We start from the raw sequence: 27,880 nt of genomic DNA on the forward strand, positions 1-27,880 counted from the left end.
AGATGCTTCTTTCAAGTGGGATTCACTGCACGTGAAGGACATGGACCTGTTGGAACAAGTTGTTCCTAGGGCAATGAAGATGATCAGAGGGCTGGAGTGCCCCTCCTGTGAAGACAGGTTGAGAGAGTTGGGGTGGTTCAGCCCGGAGCAGAGAAGGCTCCGGGGAGACCTTACAGCAGCCTTCCAGTACCTAAAGGGGGCCCACAGGAAACATGGAGAGGGACTCTTTATCAGGGAGTGGAGCGATAGGACGAGGGTTTTAAACCAAAACAGGGTAGATTTAGATGAGGTGTTAGGAAGAAATTATTTACTGTGAGGGTGGTGAGACACTGGAACAGGTTGCCTAGAAAAGTTTTGGAGGCCTCATCCCTGGAAGTGTTCAAGGCCAGGCTGGATGGGACTTTGAGTAAACTGTTCTAGTGGAGTGTGACCCTGCCCATGGCAGGGGGGTTGGAACTAGATGATCTTTAAGGTCCCTTCCAACCCAAACTATTGATTCTATGATTCTATGCCTTCTGTCCTCATCGGTGAAGATATTTAAGCAAAGCAGTTACTGTCACATTTATTTTTTTTTTAGCTCTGCTATTTTAAATTTAAGTACTGGAGAAGGTGGGAACACTATTGCCTCTTATTCGAAATTGTGACTATTCTCACTGGGAGTCTGTTTCCAAGAATTGTACTTCTGTGAAATTGGTGATCACACTTAATTGAAAAAAATACTTTTCCTATAAATTATTCTGTATACACTACTTGTCATTGTAAATAATAGTGCTTATAAATAATACAGTATGTAGCCTTGCATTACATCATTTCTTTAATCCTTTTAGTAGGAGTTAGAGTTCTGTGACATATTATAGCAATCTAAGGGAAATATTTTCCAGTATTTCATGGGTAGTCAGAACTACTGAGATAGACTGGTGCTACCATGTTAGGTGTACAGTACAAAAATTTACATTACAAAGGAATACAAGCAATTTTAACTCAGTAAGATATGTATTTAATAACCACTGAAATGTTCTGGGCTAGTAAGAGTAATGAACACCAAACACTATCAACTGACAGTGTGTTATTCTGTGGATCTGAACATGCAAAGGTGAATATGATGAAGCAAGGGAATAGTAAATGAGGAAGGCTGATACTGTTGGACTCCGGTCACTGCTTTTTGTAAAGTTCCCTTATTCTGAAAATATTGAGGTAGGCTGAGCAATGTTTTCTATACTTTGAAGTTTTGAAGCAAAAATGATGGATAGTATAAAATCAATGCATCATAATGCTGTCTACTGAGTTGTGACCTCTGGTATTCTGGGTACCTTGGCAAAATTTATCAAATTTATTTTCTGTGTGTTTTCCCCAAGCTATATTTGTGTTATGGCCCTCATAGCAGATGCATAGAAAGCACACGCAGGCAGCTTCTAACCTGCTCATACTCTGAGGGAGTTACATTAGGATTTAGACCAAGATGAATTCATGCCTCTGGAACTGTCAATGACCTTCCTTCTGCGTGTGGAGCTGCTGCTGACGTACGCGGGCATTTCATTCATGTGCAGATCGTGGTATGTAGTCCCTGAGAGAGGCTTCAGTTAAGTGATTTGTCAGTTAGTAACATGGGAGCTGGTAGTGAGCTGTATTTGAAATGCCCTCCTGCAGTCATAACTTCATCCATTTTGGAGAACTGAAACCAGATGATGTGTGGATCTGATATTTAATTAGTTTTATAACCTTCAGTTCTTTAGGTGATTTTCCTCATAATGGACTTGCACGTACAAGAAGATGTATGTGCAGATGTGAATATAATGTAAATTTTTTGATTTTTAGTACCAGAAAAATACACTTGAAGGGTTTTTTTTTGTCATTTTTTCCTATTCGTCTGGATCTTGCTGTATTGGAACAGTGCTTACACCTCTGCTTTCTAGCAATATGTAAAATACATACATTAATTCGTAGAAAATGAACAGTTCAGTCATCAGTCTCCAGTTTGATCACTGTTGTTCCTCTACTCTGCTGTACATTATTAATCAACTATGTGTTATACAATAGCTTTTTCTGTTGCATTGGTGCCATAGTGGTAAGAATCTTAGAGGTATGGAAACATACTAATATGATGTAGGGAATGCTTCAGTAACTTTTTTTTTAATGCTACATGGAAATAGATATTCAGTGATACATAGAAGAGTTTTGTAAAATTAAAATGTTAATCTATGTGTGTAAGCTTCTTCCTAGACCATTATCTTTGACCCAATGAAATGTGTGACAGAAGGTGAGCTCAGCGCAGTTACCTTGTTGTCCACCCCTTTTTATAGCACTTTGGAAGAAAATCCTGTTGCCTTTCCTAAAACAGACCACAAGGAGAGCAGCTGAGGAAAATTCCAACTATGTCTTTCTTATACTCCCTGTCTTACATCCTCTGACTGCTGCTGCTGCAGCCCTGTATTTTAAATCTCTGCTGCTGCCTCCTCACTTTATGTGTCCTTGAGCTGTTCCTGCTTTTTCTTTTCCATTGGATGTTGATAGCACGCTCCAGGGATTAGGAACCACGAAGGTGAGAGATACTTGGGCTGATCTCAAAGGCTGATGGGGCACTGCCAATGATGACCCCAGTGGAAGTGACGGCAGCAGAGAGAAACTGTATTTGTACTTGGCCAGTTAGCTGTTTTGGGGTATTTTTTTATTGTTTGGGTTTTTGTTTTTTGATTTTTTTTTTTTTCTCCTTTTCTCTTTCTAAAGTTTGGGGAGAACTGGTGTGTATAGGAAATGAAGGGAGGGGGAAAAAGAGGGAGAATCTGTATCTTTCTTTTCAAATACTTATTGCCTTGAACAGATGGTGAGGGGCCCCCCCTGCCCCCTTATGAAATTCCAGTAAAAATTCAGGATGCCTCCATGTGGCCTAAGCTTCAAGTTTGACTTAACTGTGCATCTTTTCTTTGAATTTCTGTGAACATCAGGTTTGGTTACAGACACATTATAAGGCAAAGTGATTTGCTAACATCCGATTACTGGTGGGCAGGCACTAACAGGATTGTCATATGCACAGTCACATTTGATTTGCATTTTATTTCAGAGTGTTTTAGTTGTATATCCATTTCAAAATATTTACTTTTCTGCTTGGGGTGATTACGGCAGTTAGTGATATGCGAAAAGTCAATCTGCGCTTCTACTAACCAAGTGCTGGGGCTAAAATTTCAGCAGGTCCTAGGCAAAGATGCTCAGGGTTGAGTCAGTCTTTGCTTTTTAAATGAAGGAATGGACTGTATTATTTTATGGAAATTGCACTCCCTGAGGATTGCTCCTTTAGAGAGCCAAAGTGCTACTGTTAAGGATGTGAGAGCAGACAACAGATTGACTGCCAGAGCAAAGAGGCAGGAAAGTTGGTAGGAACAACCACATGCAATCAAATAAAATCTGTTACTGGCTGCTGCTTTTTTTTTTTTCCTTTTTTTTGTGTGTGTGTGAGATGCTTCGAATCATTTTCTTTTTAGGTAAATGCACTGTGGAAAGTGGTTGTGTGGGTATGAGAGACACTCTGGAAATGCTGCTGTATTTTTTGGGGAAACCTGTTGACCTGAGTGGAAACCTCATGACCGCATCCTGCACAGGCAGGGCAGGAAAACTCCAGCTGCTGCTGGGTCCTCTTGTGCTGCTGAGGGAAGCATGGGAATGTGAGAATGGGAGGTGAAAGATTCAAGACGGGCACATTCCTCCTCGAGGGTGAGAGGAGCCAGGACAGCTCTCTGTCTGCGAGGAAGGCGACGTGCTGTGGCTTTGGAATGGGTAGAGCAGGGAATTTTTTGTTTGAGGGCATAAACTAAGCCCTTGGTGAATTCCAGAGCACAAGAGGGAAAAATGAAATGTTGTGGTGACTGTTTGAGCAACATGCAGTTAGAGAGATGTGAAATGGTGCTCAGAGGAAGAAGCAAACTGGGATCAAGGATGAATTGCGGGCTATGAGGTATGAAGGGGCAACGTTCTTTGACATTGCGTTGATGTTGCAATTGTTGTGATTTCTTATCAAGCTGTTACAAATTTTCAATGATGTTTTGCATGTGTCTTTCTTGGTTTTACTTTTTTTTAATTATTTTTTTTATTACTAGTATTCTAGTTTGTACCTGTTTTGATAGGGACATCATCTAAAGTAATTCTAAATGCATGAAAAAAATGCTCCCTACCTCCTGGATATTCAAACAACCCCCAAACAAACCAACCCCAAACCCAGAACACCCATGTGAAATGTGTATTGTGAAACCAGTATGTGCAATGCGTGGAGGGTAGGGGTTAGGTTCAATAAGCCTTTTAGGTGTTTTAAAATTATTTTCTGTATCTATAAAATTGAAGCAATTTATGGAACTGGTGAAATGAATATTGAAGTTCTGCGATAATGCGCTTACTGTCATCTCGCTACGTTACTGCTGCCTGCCTGGATGGTTGCATAAAAGGATATGGTACCTTTGAACTAGAGCATTTGACCAAAAAATACTAATAATCTAAGAGTATTGGTTATGCTATAAAAACATTGGAATTCTTAGATAATAGCTGTTTAATGAATATAATGGAAGCTTTTGTCCTAATTATAAGTCAGACATGAGATAATATGAAGTTGTACTGATGCAGAAGGTTATTGTTCTTTTGAAAGGGGTTTCAGATGACTTCACCAGGGGATTTCTGGGGATGTTCCTCTGTGTACTTGTTGTAAAATAACAGCTCTGCTGCAGTGTAAATAAGGATAGTATGCCTCTTAATAGAAAGTATTTGTTACACCAGACTTACACCAGAACTTCATGATTACTTTGGTATTTTACAGAGATCTTATTTTCTAAAGTAAGCAAACAAGGAAAGTCATGGTATTTTCACGGCATTGAAATTTATAGTGGCATTTTGTGTCAGAGAAATGCTCTCAAAAGAGAGTAGACAATAAGACATGACAGTATGTTATTCCTTTCTTGATGTTCTGTAGAGCAGGTGAAGTGCATCTAAGGTATTTGGCATGATGAACTTTGTTCACGGTGTTGACACAGACTAAAAGAAATGTGTTGTGTCCTTCCGTTCCCATCCCTCTGCCATGGTCCTTTCTGTGGCTGTGGCATCCGCACTGTTTGCCGTGTATCCTGTGGAAGGACTGAGGTGATACTGGTCGAATATAAGGGTAATGTTAGACTGTCAGATCCCAAACTTATTTGCTCATGGCCATCTGGCTTCTCTAGGTCTGTGCCCCCATTACCGCGTATTTTTGCTGATATGGGTGATCACAGAATCATAGAATGGTTTAGGCTGGAAGGGACCTTAAAGATCATCTAGTTTCAACCCTTCTGCCATGGGCAGGGACACCTCCCACTAGAGCAGGTTGCTGAAATGATGCTGTTGGCTGTTCTGCTGCTGCAACCACAGTGTTTTTGGGTATCTCTGTGGCAGGGTGTTAGTGATGGGAGTGTGAGTGGAAGGGAAGGGAGCCAGCAGGACTCACCTCCTGGGGAAGCTGGGACTCCCCATGCAACCCCTGCGTCGTGGGGGTCCTCACCTGTCTCTGCAGCCATGAAGCTGTCCCACGCATGACCGTCAGTCCACGTACCTTGTCACCTGTTTGGGCATGGATGCAGATTAAAGGGATAACTTAGTAGTAACGCTACAGCTTGCTAAATTTTTCAGAATCCTTTTAATCAAAAGTAGTTAAACTAGGTAAAAAAAGTACTTTGGGACATCTTGTTCCATTTATTTTTTAAGACTGTGCTCCATAGAAATCACTGGAGATTTCTTCTTAAAACAGATGGCACAATGTGGGCCATTGTAATGCAATTTTCTTTGTAAAATGCTGTGTCCCAGGGCAAATTTAACCACAAATGGAGCAATCGTGATGTCCCATAAAAGAGCAGACGTGTTTTTGCAACTTTTGATATATCTAAATAATATGCATAACTCGGACTATTCTGACAAGCAAGCAAAGCTTGCTATTTTCGGTAAGTATTGTTGGGCTTTTGGAGTATTTTGAAACTGCTAGTACACTAACTGCTTTGATTATTCAGGAAAACTTTGTACATCCAAAACTTTAAACATCAATAAATACAGTATCTGGAATTATGACTAGCGAGAAGACACGTTAGATCTCTCTCCCCTTGAATTTTTTGGCAGAAAAATAATACAAATTTTTTCTTAATATCATTTACTGGATCCTTTTAGTTTAAGATGTATAGATTTTAAAGTTATAAAGTAAAGGAATACTGTATAGATATCAAAATAGAAATACTTAAGGGTCATCTTTCTCATTCACAACTAATCAGTGTAAGTATCTGTCTCATCAATTATCTGTGCCAACTCGGACTTAGTAATTAATTAAGCAACACTATTGTAAGAGGTCTGCTACCATTATTGGTGATACCTGTTATTAAAAGGGCTAGAAAAATTTCATTAATAATTAAAATAGAGGAGAAATATGGAAAACAATATGAAAGGTCACTTATTTTCATCAGAGTATTCTGATGTATCTATATAGAAATATAGATACACTCATAATTTCACCTTTATCATAGGTAGGTTTCTAAAATAATAACAACATATAATAGCAGTAATATAATGTTCAGTATACTTATCCTGAAGAAAAATGAAAATAGGAAACAAAATTATGTTTTACATATATTTACAACAGGATATTTATTTTTACAGTGAACTTTGTAGGTATACTAAATCTATGTTTTTAATTCTTTTAAGATGCCAAAAGAAATAACTTGCTTATTTTAGTTGTGCCCATTTAAGAAACGTAAGCTAAATCTAGTGATGCAACTGGTGCCTGGGAACCTTGAGGACTGGAAACTACTAGTAAATGTTAGAGACCTATAATAATCTCTTGAATAATCTTTCTTTTTTTTTTTGTGTGTGTGTATGCGTATTTGAGAAGGCCAGAGTCTGAAAAAGGCTAAATGCCTTTGACGTTTTGTCGTATTGTATTCCAAGTAGCAGCAGCTTTTCTCAATTTGACTTTGCTGAAGGTATATGTGTCTTTTCCCCCCTGAAGAGGAAAGACAATGCAGCGGTTAAGATTTGAGACCGGGTCACCCCTATTCGCCTTGTACCTTAAGGCCAGAATCTCCATCTCCCTTCAGAATCTCCATCTTCCTTCAGTATCCTTTTACTGGGAGAAAGAATTGGATGGGTTAGAAGCTTTTCTGGCCTTTGGAGTGTAGGCTCAGGCCCTGGGCTCCTCCTCCCAGCACCATTTTGGATTGGGCTTGGGCTCGTGCTGGCCCACCTTGGTGGAAAAGGAATGGAGTTGTTGGAACTGGATGGGATCCATGACATTTTCCAACCAGGTCCCCAGCGTGGGTGACTGGAAAACCAGGACCTGGGGGCAAACCACAGTACACAAGCTCAAGTAATTTAAAAACAGCCACAGATTTCCAGAAGGGTGACATTATTGGATATATGTAATTAAATCTGTAAGTGATAATGTTTCCTCAGCAGTATCTACTTCCTTTGAACTACTTTTTGATACATTAACTAAAGCTAGCTGTGCATGAGAGAGAGGGAATTTTAATTAAAATTCTGTGGTTTGGGTAATTAGATATCAATGATAATTTTTATAATCCACAGCTTTATTCTAAGCTATTAAATACTCTTTTTTAGGCATTTAGACTTAAATTTACCAATTCAAACTTGATAGGATAGACAAAAATAAAGCTGTTAAGAAGTAGGACTGTTTTATTGACTTACATAAATTAGCACTGTTCATGTGTTCAAATATACTCAATTACAGATCTCAGTTCAGTTCCTGACTTTTCCACATGCTTCCTGTGTGATAGCGAGCAAATTATTTGAGAACAAATGTTTCAGTGTGTCTAGTGAATTTGAAATGCAATAATTAATGCCAGCTGAGATCTAGCCGCCACTTAACATTCAGCACTAGGTCTATGTTCATTTTTAGGAATTTCAGTTCTCCACTTACTTACTTTCTGTAAGATGGGGTATTTATCTTCCTCTTATTTTCTAGTCCTTGTACTTAAAAGTAAAAAGGTCTGTCCTGTATGTTGTACTGTCAATGATGTAGTCAATGTTATCTAATTTTTTGCTTTTATAATACAAGCACATAATAGTAACATAACTAGTAGTTACTTGAGATCTTTCATCAGGCTCCATTAGTCAAGTCAGCTTGTAAAGAATGACCAGAAAAATAAAGTGTATTTAGGCACTGTTCAACATCAGAGGGTGGACACTCCAGTTTGGGTCAGAAAAGCAACATAGTGCCCAGGTTACGTAAGTCCCAGTTACCCAGTTCTGCTCAGTACTGGGATTTCTACCTGCGCAGTCTAAGCAGCTACATCTATACAATAATATCTCAAATTTTGAGTCTCAAATTTGCATGGATGCACATGACCTGCTATGGGTGACCTTTCTCTGTGGTGTTTTTTTTGTTTGTTTGCTTTTTCTTCTTGTGGATAGCAGTCATCCTTTGTTCTTGGGTAAAACAAAACAAGTTGGCATGCCTCAAATGATAAAACAGAGGGGCTAACTTTTGATTTAGTGAACATATAAGCAAAAAGAAATGAATCAATTGCAAAAGCTGCTGGAGTACAGCGAAATCACTTCTGTGAATATCCATTGGAACTTATAAACAAGTTAATTTTAAATGCAGTTTACCTTTCTGAGGATGGAGGGTTTATGAGGCTCTAGCTGATCTTTGGTGAATGTTCTCAGAAGATATACTTAGTAATGAAACAGAAGTTTAACTTTATAATTTAAAATATAATCTTTGGAAAAAGAGCTCATGGAACAGTTTTGAAAAACAAACATAATAATTTTTCTCTCTCTTTTTTTTTTTTTAATGTCATGAGCTATACCAAAATAGGATGACCGTAGTAAACCTTGTGACTTACAGATCACATAACTGTGATATACTTGTGACATAAAGAGGATGCAAGTGGAGGAAACTTTTTTTAGGCTTATTTCATATGTAGAAGAATTCAGTTGTGCATGTTTTAATACAGAACCGGTGAAAAGAATGACTCATAAATAACAAATCATTTAGTGAAGTTAAACCGTATTATTTCTATTAACATAAATTTTTAAAATTCAAATGTTCTCTAATTGATGAATGTGAATTTTATATGGGTGGCTCCTGGGAAGAGTGTTACACGTGTAGATCCTGTGCCTGTTGATAAGAGTAGACCACACAAAGGACTTTGGAAGATCTCTTCATTAGAAAACTTTCATGGATCACTTCAGAATGGAACAATAGAGAATAATTCTTAACCCCTAAAAAATCTGTGCTTTAAAAAAAAAAAAAAATTTACATTTATATTATTTCTTGCAAGATTTCAATGGAATCCAAGCTCTGTAATATATTTATTTCATATAAAGTCTTCATATAAGACAACCAGACCTTTAGTGACGACTTTGTACAGGTAGATGGAATAGCTACTACAGTGGTTACTAAGTACAGACTGAGCTACATAAAGCAATTACAGGATAAAAAACATTGAAAAACAATGAAAGATGAAATGTGACTTAACAAGCTTGTGCCTACTCATAAGTAACAAGGGTTTGTTTCATAGTTTCTCTCTAGTAATAGAAAGCTGAGCATAAACCTTGTAGGTAATTTTGCAATTTGCAGGATCATGTGGAAGTTCTATGGGGACAATTTTTTAACTTTTTTAGTGTAAATGAAATTTTAAACACTTTTGGTTTGAGACACCTTTGTTTCCATGAGTAGACCTTCAGTTGGCTTAGGATTGTTATACACACAAGTTCTAAATGTTAAATTGTAAGATCATAAAGTTTGAAGTAAAGGAAGGAATTTAAAAGGATTTGAGCTTCTGACTTGCAATGCATCAAGTGCAGTCTGTGCATCCCAGCGCTTCATCTGAGAAACTAACGAAACCAGCAAAAGAGATTGCAGGTTGAAAGTAGAAAGGCTTTTATAGATATGAAATAGTGTAATAGATACAGGTTTGCAGTTGTTTGTAATTATGTGCTGCTGCTATAAAAGACAAGAATATACATTCATGGAGGCAGTACATCTGTAATTAGTATTACCAGGAGTGGTAGTGCTCTTATCTGATACCTCTGTTCTATGTGGGAGTGGAGTCCAGAAGATGGAAAGATGTAATTATTCCACTTACAGACAAACAAATGTAGTGTTACCGGGCTGCCATCCATTTTTATTTTTTTTTTTTTTGGTGACTGAAGAGGAATTCTTTAATTTAAGCACAGAAACAAAGATGAATTGTTTGGTTTTTCTCGTTGTGTTTATGTATTTATTCTACTTTCCTTACTTTATCACCCCCTTTGATTTCTAGCTTTTCATTAGCTACTACATTCTAATGTGCAAGTCTTTTTGATGTAAGACTTTAAAATGTTGCCAGAATGCACCAAGATTTTTTTCTTTCCTCTCTAGATAGATTTATTTATTTGCTTATTTTTAAAGGGAAGCCAAAGGAAGCGTATCAAATGTTGTGTATCTTTTGCTTTTTAAAGCTATGGTAAAAATGAATTGCACAGAAAATGATTAATTGTTTAAATGAGGATGTTTATGATTCTGAAGTGTATATATAGATAATTTTTAGTTTACAACAAATATAGTAATAACAAAAGAAGGATGACCTACACTAGAAGATGTCTAGTGCTGTAAAAGGTGTTCCTATATGGAGATGAAGATTATTTAATACTTGTTTGGCTCTTGACCACAATTTGTGGATAACCTTAAAACTCCCTTGGGCAAAATCCTGTGGGTCCCCAGTGGAATTGCAGAGGATGAGGAAACACAAGTGTCAACATTCAGCAAAGTCAGGGGAAACTGTTCCAAATTTCAAGCTACAGTCTTGTGAAGCAAGTTCAGTTTTGTATCCAACAACTGCCTATATAAGGCAAATTGCTCACTGGAGTATCATAAGAACTTCATATGTGTTTATTCTGTGTCTCTTTTCAGGTAATTTTGAGCATGTTTTATTACTGGATTCTAAGCAGTCTGTTCCCAAATTTATCCAGTAGTATAGGCAAAAAGAACTGGAAGGTGACAAAATCAGACATTTGCCTTCGCAGGCTCATGAGGATAGGTGATACTGTTGCCTTCAAGATGTCAGGAGCGGCAAAGTGCCACCAGTGCCTGCCCCAAGGTATAGTCAGCAGTCTATAGACAAAGCAAGCAAAACCAAACCCAAATCCTGAAGGACATGTGTGTGCAGTCCAGACCTGCAATAGGATACTAACTACCTTTTTCTCTCAAACTATATAATAGCATAGTGTAAGTGTAACTCAAAACTGATCTTAACCTATACTTGGCTTGAAGTTTACTGCATCTGTTCTCAGACTTGAGGAAAGGCTTGTGTGTCTGAAAGCTTCATGTGTTAGAAAATATTTTAATTCTTTCTGCCAGTCCCACATTTCTCCTATCGTTAGATAATCATACTTACAGTAGCAATAATGTTAGGGCCAAGGACTACTGTGTAAAAACATGAGCTAAACCTGAGGAGAATTAATTGCAGCATTTAAAGAGAGAAAATAATTAGGTAGAACTCAGGAGAAAAACATACTAAAAAAAGATAACAGAAATGCAAAGCTTTTCTCCAGAGAAAAAATGTTTTAAAAATGCAAGCATAATATAAGCTAGCTCAGCCAAAAAATTCCCAAGAGAAAGAGGAGGGTGAACCTTTTTTTCTTCTTTCCTTTAAGATGGGAAAAACAAAAGTAAGATTTTGTATTGAAACCTGAGCACCATTGAAAAAGAATACAAACTTAAGTTGCACAGAAGTGCAATTATTTATCTTTGTTAATTAAAAGTGCAATTAAATACCACTTTTTGGTTTAAAAAAATCTGTGGGAATATTGGTATTTGTTAGCTACAAAGCATTCTGGAGACAGCTTAACATGTTTAAAATGTTGAGGTTTAGGATGAAGTTTTTGGATTAAAGGCTGAACACTTACAATATAATGACTTAGTATCCTGACATCAGTAGATGGAGGACAGAAGTTTCATTGTAACTTTCTCATATTCCTCTTTAAAAAATCACATTTAAACATGAGGAGGTAGTGGTGTCCCATCTGAAAGAGGGGTCATTGTGTTAAAGTTGTGTCTTTACAACTGTTAGTCTGTCTGGGTGGGATGGACAGACAGACAAACAAATGAAGGACCCTCAATCGGAAAAACACACTTCCATCCTGGACCAAATCTCCTGTGTGAAGTTCCACAAGCGCCAGTTCTCTGTCTCAATTTAGTCAATGGTAGTACGTAGCCTGTAGGAAAGTTGATCATAGAATAGTGAGTTGGAAGGGACCTTAAAGATCACCTAGTTCCAGCCCCCCCCCACACCTCCCACCAGACCAGGCTGCTCAAAGCCCCATCCAGCCTGGCCTTGAACACTTCCAGGGATGGGGCATCCATAGCTTCTCTCGGCAGCCTGTTCCAGTGCCTCACCACCCTCAGAGTGAAGAAAGTCTTCCTAATATCTAATCTAAATCACCCCTCTTTCGGTTTGAAACTGTTACCCCTTGTCCTATCACTTCACTTCCTGATAAAGAGTCCCTCTCCACCTTTCCTATGGGCCCCCTTTAGGTACTGGAAGGCTGCTATAAGGTCTCCCCGGAGCCTTCTCTTCTCCAGGCCTAACACCAAGGATATAAGATGAGATAAGAGGCTGGAGGTGTGTTTATGCTGTTGAAAAAGATGAGGCCAAGCTGCCTGTAAGTAGTAGTTTCAGGTACTGAGCTGTGAAACTGTGGCAGCAGGGGCTTCAGCATCGCTTGGGCACACAAGTGCAGGAGGTTGCGCAGAGGTGTAGGGCCTGCCCTGGTGCTCGTGGTGCTGGGCCGACTGGGCTGTTCCCTTATGGCTTCGCTTCAGTAAAACTACCTCACACATGCTCTGCTTGCGCATCCACACTTCTGGTGGCGGTGTGGACATACCATCAGAGCAAGTACTAGGAGCACACAAGTGGTGACATTCTCAGAGCCTTCACAAACCTAGAAATTGGCGTCTCTCGGGAGCTGAATTTGAACAGGTCAGGAATTGTGTGGGTGAAAAGGAAACAGTAGTTTGAGATCCTGCTGCCGTCACATAGTTCCCTTTGGCTGCATTCCTGTAGGCAACCCTTTTGGTAACTTGCTATCACTGAACTCTTTTATAGTAATACTAATGAATAAATATGAAACTGTTTGTAGTTGTCTAGAAGGCTCCACGCTACCCCAGTGGACAGTGACATAGCGCCAGCTATTCATATCCCAGGACTGCAATAATTTAATCAACTGCTGCGTGTAGCTCTCTCCCTGGGGAAAAAAAAGAAGAAAAAAAACCCACCCATCTAGCTAGTAGAAAGCAACACAGCATGAACTTCTGCTATAAAATCCACTACCTTGCCTGCTAACCAGATCTCTGTTCTCTGTACAGATTTCCTGTTAAAGATTGAATCGGGGTCATATTTTCACAAGTTATTTAAAAGGTACTCCACTGCCCTGTTCCCACTTTATTTTAAAAGTGCATAAAGCTTTGGAATGAGGACAGCAGTTAACAAATCTTTTCCTCGAGCGCAGTGGAACATTTTTGTCACAAGACTAAAGCACATCTCTTCAAAGGCTTATTTCCGAGCATGAAGTGGGAATTTCTGCCCTAGGAAATTAAGGAATGTCAGAAATCTTCCCCAGTTGTAAATTACACTTTTCAGCTTTGCCTTCCTCTAATGTAATCACCCCTGGAGCACCTAAATATGGAGAGTTTAATTAAAGCCAACAATTAAACAAAAAACCCACAACCCTGTAGCTTATTACCAACAAAAGGTAATTGTTATTCAGAATTTACAGTTCATCCCGTGAGAGGGAATGGAAAGGAAAGAGGAAGAATAAAGACGTGGCAGATAATAGTCGAAGAGCTAGACACCCTGCTGATAGGGGCTCAGATACTTGTGGTGGCGGTTGTGGGGAGATGTGCGCGGAGTTGACACCGAGGGGTGGGCTTCTGGAGCGGGCTTTCCTGGGGAAGGTGGCAGATGGGCACTTTGGAAAGGTGGAGGTTGTCCCTAAGGTGTTTGTTCTGCATTGCTTTAAATTTTGGAGAAGTTTTTGGTGGACATACAGAAACAGTAGTGATCAATAGGGAAAGAATTGTGATTATTCCTCTCTACAGAGTGATTTAGCCAGTGGACAGCCAAATGTGCTGTATTAACAGAGAACTTCCTACACATTACATAGTTATACCTATGAAAACCTGTGCTTTCTGCCCCAGGTTGCTTTGTTCCATTTATTAAAGAATACCAGTCATAAACCTTAGTGATTCAGCCTTCTTTTTAAGGCTTTTAATATTCAAAGAGTATATTTTTGAAATCCGCCAATTTCAAAATACTAACAGCTATCTAGAAATTTTTCTGTGTAAGCGGTTTATTGTCTGAGTTTTTTTGGTGGGGTGAATTTTGGTTGTTTTGGTTTGTTTTCTCTCCTAGTTTCAGTATGTTAATAATCAATTATACAATAAAAATGTGATAATTTAGCTGTAAAATAAATGGTACCAAATTTTAATGGCCCTATGGACAAATTTTGTCGTTTAGTCATTGATGTAACATGATAAGAAGGATGACTAACTACTCAAATTTCCTTTTAAAATTTTCTCTTTCTAAAATCTGCTTTCTTAAAATTGTTAATGAGACAGTTTTAACATTGGGAACAGCTTCATGACTCTCACTTAGAGATTTTTTTGAATTGTGTACTGTTTCTCTCGAAAGCATAAAATAAATTCTGGTCTGAAAAGGTGTCAGTTTATTTTTAGTTTATTCAGTTATATTATTTAAAGCAAGGAGAAAGCCTTTATAAACCTATGATGCACCAGCACATATACATTCTGGTATTTCCTTGTCCCAGATTCTCCTTAGGTTTCATGTATTTCAATATTTCTTTTAGAGAAGAAAACACTGAGAAATTTGAATGTAGTTCTTCTGAGTTGGTAGGTAATTAGTGTAGCAACTTGGAAATAGCAAGCCCTAGGAGTTGGGAAAATTTAAGACCTATCTGATGTTACTTTTAAAGCAGTCATGTCATGAAGTTAAGGTACATGAAGAGCAAAGTAAAAAAAAAAAAAAAATTAAAAGTTGTGTGCCTGTATTTTAAATATAAATAACTGTATTCAGTGCATCTTGCATTCTGATCAGTTTTTATCAGTGCTCAGTTTTTGTTGCTAATATTTCTCACCGTCATAAACTGTAGTAGTATTGGTGAAATGTTTTCTCAAAGATTCAAGTATTCTGCTTATCCTATCACAATGGCTTTTGTGCTGTGTCTATTCCCAGTGTTTACTGATATATTCCATATAAATAATTTGAGGAAGTGAATTTGAATAATTGCTTCTCTGAGGAATACAGTCCATATCTTTGTATTAAAATTTGAAAGGATGTTTTTACATGCCCCAGACTAGTACACCTGGGGATAAAGTAGTCAGGAAAACATGCATGCTTTTGAGTTGTGTTGAAATCACTCCTTTAAAGGGAGAGATTTTCAGCTTGGTAGGCAAATTTTCACTGATTTCAGTGTACCAATGTTTATAGCTTATATTTCAGTATAATGTTAATTTACATCAGTAAGCATCCTTTGCTAAATTGAAAAAGAATGTGTACTACTAAAATGACTTTATGTATGCTAAAGACTGCGGGGGAAAAACAAGGGGATGTTGTTATGTAAAATATGAAATTTATGTAGGAAAAAGCTGTAGTGTTTTTGTTATGGGGCTCTTTTTCATCCATGCCGCTAGTCCAGCAGCAATTATAAATAATCAAAATACTTCTGTTATTTGAGAGTAAAGAAACTGGAATGGTGATTAGCAGATGCTTTTGTTTGGATTTTTTTTCCCCCAAAACTCTTCAGAATAAGCTTTCAACTATGCAAATTTGGAGTATTTCTCACATTAGAGATGTTGTTTTCTACAAAGTGTAAAATGAATTGCAGGAGTACCTACACAAATTGTCTTCTGTATCTGTACATAATGCCTACATTTCCAAGAAATTAGAGATTGCTAGTGGGGTTTTTTGTTGTTTTTTTATTTCTTTATTTGTTTATTTGTTGTTTTTTTTTTTAAGTTCAACTGTTTTGACAATAGCAACCTTAGTGGAGAGAATATCTGGGGATTCAATAGCAAGTGTGGTCCTTCAGTGCCCAGGAAATATTATGTACGTTGATGCTAACACGTTAATTAATAGAGAATAAATAGTGCAATAATGCATCATAATGCCTTATATACTAATGCTACATAGATCTTAAATAGGATCACAAGAGAACGTATTTTATACATGAAGGCTGAGTAGTTGTTCTACAAGTGTTGATGAAAGGTGTACTTTTCCACTGTTTGCTAAACCCACAAATGAGTTTTCAGAGGAAAGATGGTCTTGTCAGTAAAAAGAATGTATTTCCTTTCTGAAGTGGTTGCGGGAGTTAATAGAGAAAACTTTCATGTATATGTGTCAGCATGTGGTATCTGATATGTAAAAATTCTCCTTTGGAACATCCACGAGGTCACCCACATTGAAATCACAGGATCCAACTCACTGTGGTGAAGGTGTAGGACCCAACTGAAGGAAATACCAAGCACATTCTGTACAGAAAAGTTCTTGAAAAGCATAATTGCTTCAGCCTCCGTAGCAATTAAGGTATAAAATAATCTGGGTTATTTATTCCTATTGTTCAGGCAAAAATCACTATTCAGTCATGTTGTGGAGAACTGTAGTTTCCCTGGAAGGAAACTTGCTTCCTTCGTGTTCTTTCTCTCTCTTTTCTTTCTCTTTTTATTTTTCTTCTTTTCCAATAAAAACAAGCATACTAAACCAGAGGGAAATGGGAGAAAAGCACTTGGAAGGTCTCAGTCTTGTGTAGCATGGAAGATACTTACTGAATATCTGTCATTTTGTCATCTGCACCCCTTCTTGCCATCACCCTGACCCTGTGCCCCCTTTATGGAGTAACTGGCAATTAATTATGTACATTATGGAAGGGCTGGTAGAAAGCGCAAAATGGCTGAGTAATTCCAAAAGCCAGTTTCTAGGCTGTTTTAGGTTTCCCTGTTATGGTGTGAACACAAAAACGTCCCTTAGGGCATGCATTAAGAAGAGTGTCATACTCCAGGTCGTGGCAGTGAGGATGGACCCTAGAAGATTACCTCCTGCCTTTTAGGAGGAAGTAGAGGGAGTTGCGTTGGTTGAGGAGCTAGATGTGTTTGTACAGGACACAGTTGTCCTCTGGAATCAAAGTTCAAAGCTTCACCCAGTATTGTTGATTGGTTTTGTTGGATGGAAAGTTGTTGTTTTTTTCCCCATGCTCTCCAAAAACTCCTCTTTCCTTGTGGTGAGGACTTTACAAGCTGTAATGAGATGATTTGAGTGTCGAGGTTGGTGTATAGGGGATTTGCCTTCTTAGTTGTTTTTTCCTCCATTGTATAATCCTTTCTCTTCTCTGCTCCTCATCTTGGTTTCTGCAGAGCATCTGAAGATTGCAATGGCATGGGGAATTCCTGGAAGTCCAAGTTTGTTAGCATTGTTGGCTGAATGCTAAGTAATTTGATTTGTAGGGTTTTTAACAAAGCTTTGCTTCCTAGTTTGGGTATGTGGCCTGGTAGGAATCCTGACAGAAAACTTAATAAACTTTTAAATCCAGAAAGAAAAACATGTTATAAAAGGGAGACTGGAGTTCTGAGACTTATTATAGTTGGTGGATAGAGGAGGAAGAATTTTTTTTTTTCTAATTCTTTTTGTGTTAAAATGAACAGTTTATTAATGAAGTATTTTTAATTTTTCTTGTTTGTAAGGTCTGCTTTGTGTCTGGCTGTGAATCTTGCTGAAGCAGATACTAACAAAATGTGTGCACGGATATGAGTTTCCTGGGATAGGTCAAACTCTCAGAGGATCAGTGAAAGAGTTCCCTACCTGAAATCCTGTTTATTTTAGCTGTATTCTGTAGTGTGTTTTTCCAAGTAATTTATCTCCGCATGGAGAGGTAAAATCAGTGTTTGTATCTGTTTAGTGCTGCTTATCTTTATTTTGCTTGCCAGCAAGCACATTTGATTAGTGTTTTAGTTCAAGATTCTTTTTTTTTTTTTTCCCTACGTGATAGCATTATGCCTGTTACTGCTTTCCTCTTCATGTACTTATGCACAGTTTTCTCTCTGCATGACCTTCCTGGAGTACTGAGAAAAAGCACTAAAATAAAGTACAAAGGAATGCATTTAAATTAAATAGTACTGAAAAAGATAATGTAAACTAAGATTTTCTTCTACAGAAATTAAGATATTTATATAAGATACAGATGATCTTGAAACATTTACCTTAACAAAGGGCGTACATCATATAACACAAATATGCATTGATGGCTTTTGTCCTTGGCATCTATATAATGTGCTTGATTTCTTATAGCAATATTATTATCCATATAAAATAGGAAATGCCACTGTAAATGGTTTAACTATGAAAACTCAAGGATGCAGGGAGCAGGGACCTTTCCTTAGTTAGGACTCCTCTGCAGCAGGACTTAATAGGAAACTAAATAAAAAAAAAAATAAAAAAAAAGCCTCTACAAGGTTCCTTTTGCTGAGATTTTCCCTGTTATGTTTCTGCATATTCCTGCATCACCCGCACTGAGGTGGTGTACAGGACCTGGCTGCAGTCCAACGGCCAGCTAGCCATCCTCAGGGGACCACCTACCTCCCCATTACTGTTCTGGGATTAAACTTGGCAGACTAGTTCCACTAGATCCCCCACTGTCTTCCTTTCCTGGTTTACAAACCGACTACATCTTCTTTCCTGTGGACTGCCGTGCCCATACTAAATTTTTCCACTTCTCCCATCTCATTTGAGTCATGTACCTTTTCTTGCAACGCTGTTTAAAGGCAGGAGAGCCTGGGTAAAGGGGGAAGGGTAGCAGAGATGGTCATTTAGATCTGAAGCTGAAGAATGGGAAGTCAATGGGAAAACATCCGTTTTCACTGCCCGTGTACTGTGTACACAGCAAACTCTATAGACAGTGGTCAGCTAAAGGTATTGCACGTGAACAGATTGGTCGGTTTAGAGCACACAGCAGTTATTACCTTGCTAGCAATAGGCATTCTAACGGTAGGCTGCTTATCACAAAAATTTGTATTAAATAATAGAGATAATCTCTAACTGTACAGCATCCAGCAATGTTAGCTTTTACGGGTAATGAAGCTAATGTAGTTAAGAATACAAAAAGTAATACTGGATGAAATTGTGGTGGAAAACTTTGATTCTATTCAATCAATTATGCAAATATAAAATACTTTTCAGTAAAACCTAATCAGTTCTCAAGAATATGAGAAAAATGTACCTATTTGAAAAAATAAAACTGTCTTCAATACAATCTAATCAACTGTCACAAATGAAACATCTGTAATTTGATTGAAATGTCCCTGTTGACCCTAGTTATTCTCTCTTGTCATAAATAAGAGGTCTGAGGTTCTCAAGACAGAATGATAGCTCTTCTTATTGATTATCTTTTCTAGCTTTCTAATAGTTACTGCCTGTTTTCTGGCACTGATGTTGATTCAGTGGTGTTTGAGGGCCGATGTGCCTTGTGCTTGGCCAACATTATCCATATCAATGTTGCTTTTTTCTGTCCCAGTGTCTGTGCTCCTATTAGCTTTTGTTATTTGTACAATCAGCGTTTGTCGATCTTAGCTCTTTTAATTTATCCTTATGTTTTATTCTAACTTGAGGAGATGAAGATCATAGGAATCTCTTCTGGTTCAAATTTTAAAAACGAGGCAGCTGCCAAGTAGTCTGTTATTGTATTTAGATAGCCTCACTTGCTAATAATGTAGGTACATATCCTCAAATCATTCACTGAGAAGGACCTGAGAGCAATGAAAGCATGTTCTGGGACTTAGGTGTCTTTATTCCTGAATTTCTTTGTCCAGGAATAATACTCGTATATGCAAGACAGGAAAAAAAAAAAGGTTGTCTATCACTGGGTTAACGTGTTTTGTTTTGTTTTGTTTTCATATGCTTCTGTTCCTAGCTGTTCTGATTCTTTTTTCTTAGTTTTTTTTTTTTTTTTTCCCCCTCATGGCATCTTGCTCCTTTTACTCTCCCCTCCCAGCTGCCAACATCTTCCTCCTTAGTACTCTCTCCATTACTGTGTCAGTCTCTTCGGGTCTGAATTTTTCCTTTGCTCTGTTTGTAATTTGACCCTTGTAAATGACACATTGCTAGGTGTATAAAGAGATCCCACTTACGGTCTAAAATTAGCTTTCTAGTCTAAACTTGTCATCTAGGCAACCTCTGTAATCAATAGCAAAAGATAAATACCACAAGAAGGCAATTCATCACATTTTAAGATTATGTTGAAACTGGAGGGATTAATTGCTGTCTAGGCCACCTGTCTCTTCCTGCTGATTAAAGAGGGAGCCCTAGATGACAATCTCGGATGAGGTACCTGACTTCCAGATGGCTAAAATTAGATGAAAAGTATCCTACCTGTTGTGCAAGGAGTGCTGTTGGTAATGTGTTGCTTTTGTAAGGTCTGTCCTACGGAGGTAAAAAGGGCATAAATTGGAATGAGATTGCACCCACAGTTTGATATTATTTTTTTTTTCCTGACCTGATTTGGAATGGTGCCAACAGTTATATTTGATTTTCAGTAGTGACCTCAGCAATGTTGTGACGTTCTAGAAATCAAACCCCTACCATTTTGTTAGAATAGTTAATGTTTACATAGCTCTCATGTGAATTTCTCACCAAACTGCAGAATCCATTTCACTTTTGACATAGAAGTTTCAGAACATTTCTGACAAGGCTACACAGCAAAGTACAAGAACATAGCTGGATACAAACCCTACAAACCTGAATCCTATTTTAAATCCATAGGGAACTAAGTTTACTGATAGATAGTATCTACTATTGCACTGGTTGTTATTGAAACAGAAACTTCCCCAGACAAATTGTTGAGATACAATTTGATCATAAACAATTGATAATTTTTGGTTCTCAATGCTGCACAGAAGCATTTGGAATTATAAAAATAAAATTTGGAAAAAAAATTATGAACAAATATTGTACAGAAAGATTTTTGAGCAAAACTGTGTAAGAAAATATTTATCAGTTACAATTATTTAAATAATTGAACCGGTATTTATGCTTCTAATGCTTGATCTTCTTTTAACAGTGCTGTAACTCACCACTGAACCAACACACTGGGAACAGGCCATAGCATCAAAAACCGCATCCACATAGACTGATGCCATCTCTCCAGCCTCCAAGCACTGCGAACTGAAGCTACGAATCTTTATGGAGTTTATATTACCTGGTTTAAAGGGAACATTTTTCTGATATTTAACGAGGACCCTTACTGCCAGTATGACGAGCCAGGAGAAGTGGGTTAACCTTAGTCCTGGAGAGTTCTCTCAGCTTCAGAAATATGCGGAATGTAAGTAATTTTAAAGATATGTGATTTTAAGGCTAATTAAAAATTATGAATATTTTGAATGCAGAATATAATACTAATATACTATTGATATTATTCACTGTCATCAAGCAAGAAGTTAAATTATGGTTTGTTTTGTTTTTTAATCCAAAAGATATGTTCTTTGGAGGGGAAAAAAAAGATCAGTTGGGGTCTGTAACTTTTTTTTTTTAACTGAACCATTATTATCCAGTGTGGTACCATGTAGACTGACTATGGGTTACATGGCTCTGGATATTTGGAGAGTGCATTTTTATGGCTTTGCCACGTTAAATTCACTGTAACAATTTCTTTAGTTATTGCTGAAGCAAAACTTCCTTTAAGTTGCCTGAGCAACTTAAATCCCCAGAATTACATGCCAAGAGGACAGATACTGAACATGAGAAGTTAGATTTAGGAGATGATTTATGAAGCATGATAAGAACCGAACTGGAAAAGGTTAAGAACATTCAGGAAGTTTTCCTATATGATAAGTAATCTAAATTTATATTTTTTAAAAAGGAGAAAATCTCATACGATTTATGAATGTTGTTCATTTATTACTAAAGGAAACACATATAAGGTAAAATGAAGACTAGTGATTGGGATTGTTGTGCCTATGACATCACAGCATATACTCGATTGTATTTTGGTGCAGTCATCTAATAAATAATCATAAAATGATTATTAGAGTTAACTTGTAATAGTACATTCCACTGGAATGCGATTAAGATTCATAATATTTTCATGATATCAAGTTGAGCCATGAATGATACTTTATATAATTCAATGCCATTGAACAACAATAACAAAAAAATCATGTAGAAACACTTACATGATGCTTTCTGGAACAGGCGTATTTGAGTCTCTCAGTTTTCTACAACAATTGCTGTATAGTTTAAAGTATTCTATTTATTAACAAAGCATGTTATAATCCCCATGACACCTTCTTATCTCAAAGGATAAGGTATAGAGATGAAGGAAATTTGCTCCATATACTGCTCTAAATCCTTAATGATGTTACCAATTGAGGAGCTATTTTGTTTCCCATTTCATAGTAGAATATAAGACATTGATACCTGTCCAGTATTTAATCAATTAGGACCTCCTCCTTAGAAGAAGGCCTTAAAGATCTGATATGAATCCAAGAAATGAAAATATCCATGCTTTTTAGTAGTTCTTTTAGTAGTTCTTTTATTTGTATGTGACACACAGAAACACTAAATAAAGGGAAACAAGCTGCAATTACATGGAGCTTCAAAAGAACACATCCAGATTTTTTATTGATGTTGCACTGCCTTCAGAGACCACTGCAAAGAAAATTTTGTATTTCACATGTTTGATATTAATAAGCTTGTTTCTTTGGAATTACATCACTAAATGGATAGTAAACATAGTATAACAGTTTTTTTTAAAAAAAATAAATTACTCCTGAAAATATTTACTTCTTCCTGGGAAAATATTTTAAACTGGTTCTTCACTAATTTTTTCAATACCAGAAACTGAAGACTTCTCATAGAGAGAGATAGAACAGTTATGGGTTTTTTTTCTATGCATTCTTACAATGTAAGCCTTCAAGCAGCATTTGCCAAAATATTTGTCATCTTGCTATAGGGCAAAAAAGGCGTTTAATAGATTCCTTTTCTTTCTGCTTCTCTTTGCTCCTCCAACACTTCTTGCATACACCGTAGTTCAGAGCCATTGCTTTAATAGAACTATTGGTCTCAGGATAAAGTATTTGGTGAAATTGGTTGCATTTGTGTTCAGGTTTGTCTGTGTGCATAAAAGACAGACATGGTGTCTTTCGAGCTTCCTCTGCTTTTCTGGAATGTTAGTTGTTCGAAAATATGAAATGTGGTGCATCTTTGTATAAATAGTTTAATTTCTGAGGCAATTAGAAAAAAAATGTTTATGGTATTTAGACTTTGGTGTGTAATGCCAAGGAAATATAACCCAGGTGTGGGCCTTGTTTTGAATTTCTGAGCTGTCCAATTTAATTTTGCTAAATGGCCGAATAGCAGTGTCTCTAAATGTGTGATTTAAGACTTTAACTATTTTTTTTAAATTGCATTTTAATTGGATCCAACATTTTTGAATTTGATACATTTTTATCTAACATGCAGAGATATGAAATGTTGTGACAGTAGATGCCTTTACTCATTACAGTATGGTAATTAAATTATGTGGAATGTTATGAAGTTTGAGTATGTAATTGCTTTAATATTTCATTGTCTTTGTTGAACATGGCAAGACTGAACTGAAAATCACTAAATTTCTAGTAGAACCCAAAAAAAACCCCAAACAAAAAGAAAAAAACACCACCAAAAAAACCCGAAATAGGCATTGCACACTTTTCTCCAGCTTGTGACTTGAGGTACCAGTGGGTCTTCTGCAAGAAGGAGGGATGATCTGGGTGTCAGAAGGTAACACTGCAGGGAGGTTTGGTGTTGTGACAGTTGCCCGCCACCAAGAGGTGGTGATGAGCCCGCAGCCTTGCCTCGTGCTGAGGAGTGGGCTTTGCTGAAGGACTCGGGAATACAGTCTGGAATTCATAGGGAAGTGATTTGTTTTCCACTCCCTTGGTCATATGTGGGGATGCCATTTGCTCTGCCTTTCATTTAGTTTGGTGGAGAGACATCTTAAATCTTACCTAAATTACAACACTTCTAACTATGGAAACTTTTAACAGATACACTTTCTTGAATTTACAAAATATAATCCCTATTTTAGTTTGAATTAGGCCTAAATTGAGTACTGGAACAGAGTGTAGTCTCACAAAAACTTGTCTACCTTGGATGTCAGTGACTTTGGATCACTCTTAGTGGCTGATAGTCACATCTACTTAATAAAGTCACTGGAATCAGAATTACTTTTGTACAACTGTGGTGGGTTGACCTTGGCTGGATGCCAGTTGTTCACCAAGCCACTCTGTCACTCCTCACTCTCTTCCCCGGCTCCAGCATGGGTCCCTCCCACAGGAGACAGTCCTCCACAAACTTCTCCTATGTGGGTCCTTCCCATGGGCTGTAGTTCTTCATGAACCATTCCAGCGTGGGTCCCTTCCACAGGGTGCAGTTGTTCAGGAACAGACTGCACCAGTGTGGGTTCCCCACAGGGTCACAGGTCCTGCCAGGAGCCTGTTCCAGCATGGGCTCTCCACAAGGTCTGCTGTTGCACACTGTTTTCCCCCCACCGCTTCTTAACTATGTTATCACAGAGGTGCTACCACCATCACTGATACTCGGCTTTGGCCAATGGCAGGTCCAACTTGGAGCGAGCTGGCATTGACTCTGTCAGACATCGGGGAAGCTTCTGGCATCTTCTCACAGAAACCACCTCTACAGATCCCCCAGCTATCAAAACCTTGTCATGCAAACCCAATATAACAGCAGGCTGAAATATGAAAAGAACCGTTCTTTTAAGTTCACTATACAAACATACATGGGATTATTTTTTAATCTGAGTCAATTTATGAAGATATTTGATAGTATGATACACGTAAGACTGAAAGAAAGTAGCACAGCACTTCAAACAATAAGACCTATAGAAAGAGTTTTTTTCTGATATGTTACTGTACACACATTTTGGTGTGCAAATAAAAAGTAATAATACTGAATGGTAAAGACTTAATGAAAAGAAAACATGAAGAAGTTCTTAAACTGTTAGGGAGGAGTGGACTAGACCGATCTGAGCTCAGTGGGTAGAATTCAGAGTTCACACTTACACCTCTACATCATATTGCTATGCTCAAACACAAAGTGTTGATGATCCACAGCATCTTCTATCATTGATGCAAAACAGATACCTTTAGCAGGTGAACCCAAAGAGGCGGAATGCTGAGGTGCCTTGTGCTAACCAGTAGGAAGCTTTAAGCACAGGGTGTATTTCGATTTCTGCTTCTCCTTGGAGCCTAAGTAAATTTGGTTAAGAAAGGTTGCTCATTCATTTTCAGGAGAGGAGTCAGTGTTCTGCATTTCATGTGCCTATCCACCCAGAAAATACTCTCTTTAAAATGCATTTGCTGGTGTTCTGCATATTTGCTTGGTGGTCAGAAAAAAACCCTCAGAGTTCCCTTCACAAGCTGAATCCCTTAACTATGGGAGTAGTTGGCTACAGAGTGAGATAGTGTTTTGCTTGTGGCAGCAGCTGCTGCCCTCCACGCAAGCACACACCATCTTACTGGTCTGATAGTCTTAGTTTTGATCCAGTATTGGGAGGGGTAGTAACCCAGACTATTCTGCTGTATAGCAGACAAGGTACGCTTGTAGGATTGAGGGATTTGGGTTTGAGTCTTTTGAGGTTGAAGCTCAGTTTGAACCCATATTCTCAGTCTTTCCCTTAACCCGAAGGCAAGCTGGTGTCACTTCCACCTCTTTTATGAAGATGACTGTTGCTGCCAGATTTTGCTGAAATCAGTCACATCTGCAAGTATTTTGGTTTCTGAGAATAGCAGACCAATGGGTCCACCCAGGTTCTAAAAGAAAAATTAAGTGCCTCTTCTTATCTTTAGACTGCAACAGAAGTCAAGAGGCACCTAGATGAGCTGCTTCTCTTCTGCATCAATTTACTTTAGTCATGTAAAGGAATTTTCAAACCATATTGAGATTCAGGCTGCACAAATGATAAGCTTAAAGTACCTCCAGAGTTAGGTTATATGTACAGAACTGTAGCTGATCGAGTCTGGACATTATAGATCCAGCTGTCCTGGGCTTGAAGGTCTGAATTTCTGAATTTAGCCTAAATCCCCTTTTTAGTCACCAAAGTGTGTGGATCTTTCACTATATAAAGCCCATTAAACTCATGCAGATTCTAGTGCTCTGACAGAGACATGTGCTTTCCGCTTTCTGACTGAAAGACGCTTTGTTCCAGTTCAGTGTAGTTCTGCTTTTAATTAATTAATCTTCTGTCAGCTTGATGATAGCCTGTCCACTCTTGCCAGTCCGGTTAACCAAGTCGTTCTCTGAGGTCTGTGTGCAGGTACTGTCTTTGGTATCCCATTGAGAAGTTCCTACCACATCTTGTCTGCTTGTCTTCTCCATCACGTATTTACAGTACGATTTTCAGCTTTATCCAAGTGTGTTACCTGGTGAATGCAAATCTTGAATGTAGAATTTCTTTCCTGAACACATACCAACTTTTCCCAGTTTCCATAAATATAACTGAACAGCAAGAAAGAATGAGTTCTCCACCACTTGTTCCTAATCGCAAAACATTTCCCTCTAAGCAACACTCAGGACTTCATAGTAACTGAATAGTTTACAGCAAATTAATCCATGGAATATCCATAATTTTTTTTTTTTACTAAATTATTTTCAAGCTCAATTCAAGGCAACTTTATTCTTCCAATTTAAGACCTTTCTTCATCTGCTCGCCATACTTTAATAATTTGGGGCTTCAAATGAATTTTTTGGAACAGTTTAAATATTACTTTAAAAAGAAGAAAAGTTTATTTCTAGAATTCAAAGAGCATATTACCTAATACTTGTCTCTTTGAAGTTAATATGCATATGTGTGGTTTTTGGAAGAATAATTATTTCCAAAGACAGTTCTTCTGTGTCCTCCTTTCTGGTCAAATTAAAAATCTCCTCTCTCTTCTTGTTGTGAAGAGAGCATAATAGAAAATATTTTGCATTAGATCTTTGCCTGGTTTTAAAATGCCTGAGAAGAATAGATAAAAAGAGAACTGAGATAACTGCTGTGCTCATTATATAATAGTAATAATAACAACAATAACGTAGCCCACACCAAATCTGGAAGATTCTAGGGAAATACATGCACTCAAGAGAACAAAATTTGTTTTGTTTTTTTTTCTCCTTTAGATTTCATGATCAATGCTGGCTGTGGGAAAGGTGAAAATATGCAGGGGTTTTTCTGCATAAAAATGTCACCACATAGGGTAAGGTACATACAGGACTTTTCAGGCAGAGACTGTTTCTTCTATACTGTATAGTACCAGGTATACGCATAGTTCCGTACTACTTCTAACAGCAGACTGAATTGTAAGGACTTTAGAGAGAAACAATATAAAAAGCTTCATTGTGATTATTATCTGTATGGTAAATTTAATTAGTTTGGACAGTGGTTTTTGTATCCTTTTTATTAAATTAATTTTGTATCTCCTTTTTATTAAATAAAGTTTTATGGCTGATGTAGTCCAAATTATATGTTAAGGGGAGTTTAGATGATCTTGCTCCAAAAGCAAGTGAGAAAATATTGAAGGGATTGGAAACAGTTAAAGCAAGACTGTTTCATGATTCAGCTAGACTTTAAAAGAAAGAAGGAAGGTTTGCCCTTCCCTTAGTAGGCGGAGGAAAAGGCTTCTGAGCTCTGGCAGCATGTGCACTCTGGGGAAATAGCTTGGTTTGGTGTTGTCCTTTTGAGTTTGTCAACAAAATGTGCCCTGAGGAAAAAGCCTGAAAAAGACTTTTTGCAAAACTTTTGGCAGTGATTTTTTCCCAGGCTGGTGGAGGAGAACTTGGGCAGTCTGTCACAG

General features: G+C 37.7%; 1 protein-coding gene across 5 annotated transcripts in view; it reads left to right on the plus strand.

The window, feature by feature from the left end:
* The window catches only part of DGKB (diacylglycerol kinase beta), a 364,246-nt gene that overhangs the window by 10,979 nt on the left and 325,387 nt on the right, over nucleotides 1-27,880 (plus strand). For all 5 annotated transcript variants that reach the window (XM_054192842.1, XM_054192841.1, XM_054192843.1 and 2 more), the window contains exon 2: nucleotides 21,112-21,372. In XM_054192842.1, coding sequence (XP_054048817.1) covers nucleotides 21,303-21,372 — 70 coding nt within the window. In that variant the 5' untranslated portion in view covers nucleotides 21,112-21,302. The remainder of the gene's footprint in view (nucleotides 1-21,111; nucleotides 21,373-27,880) is intronic.

Source organism: Rissa tridactyla, chromosome 2, assembly GCF_028500815.1.
Source record: "Rissa tridactyla isolate bRisTri1 chromosome 2, bRisTri1.patW.cur.20221130, whole genome shotgun sequence".
Lineage (NCBI taxonomy): Eukaryota > Metazoa > Chordata > Aves > Charadriiformes > Laridae > Rissa > Rissa tridactyla.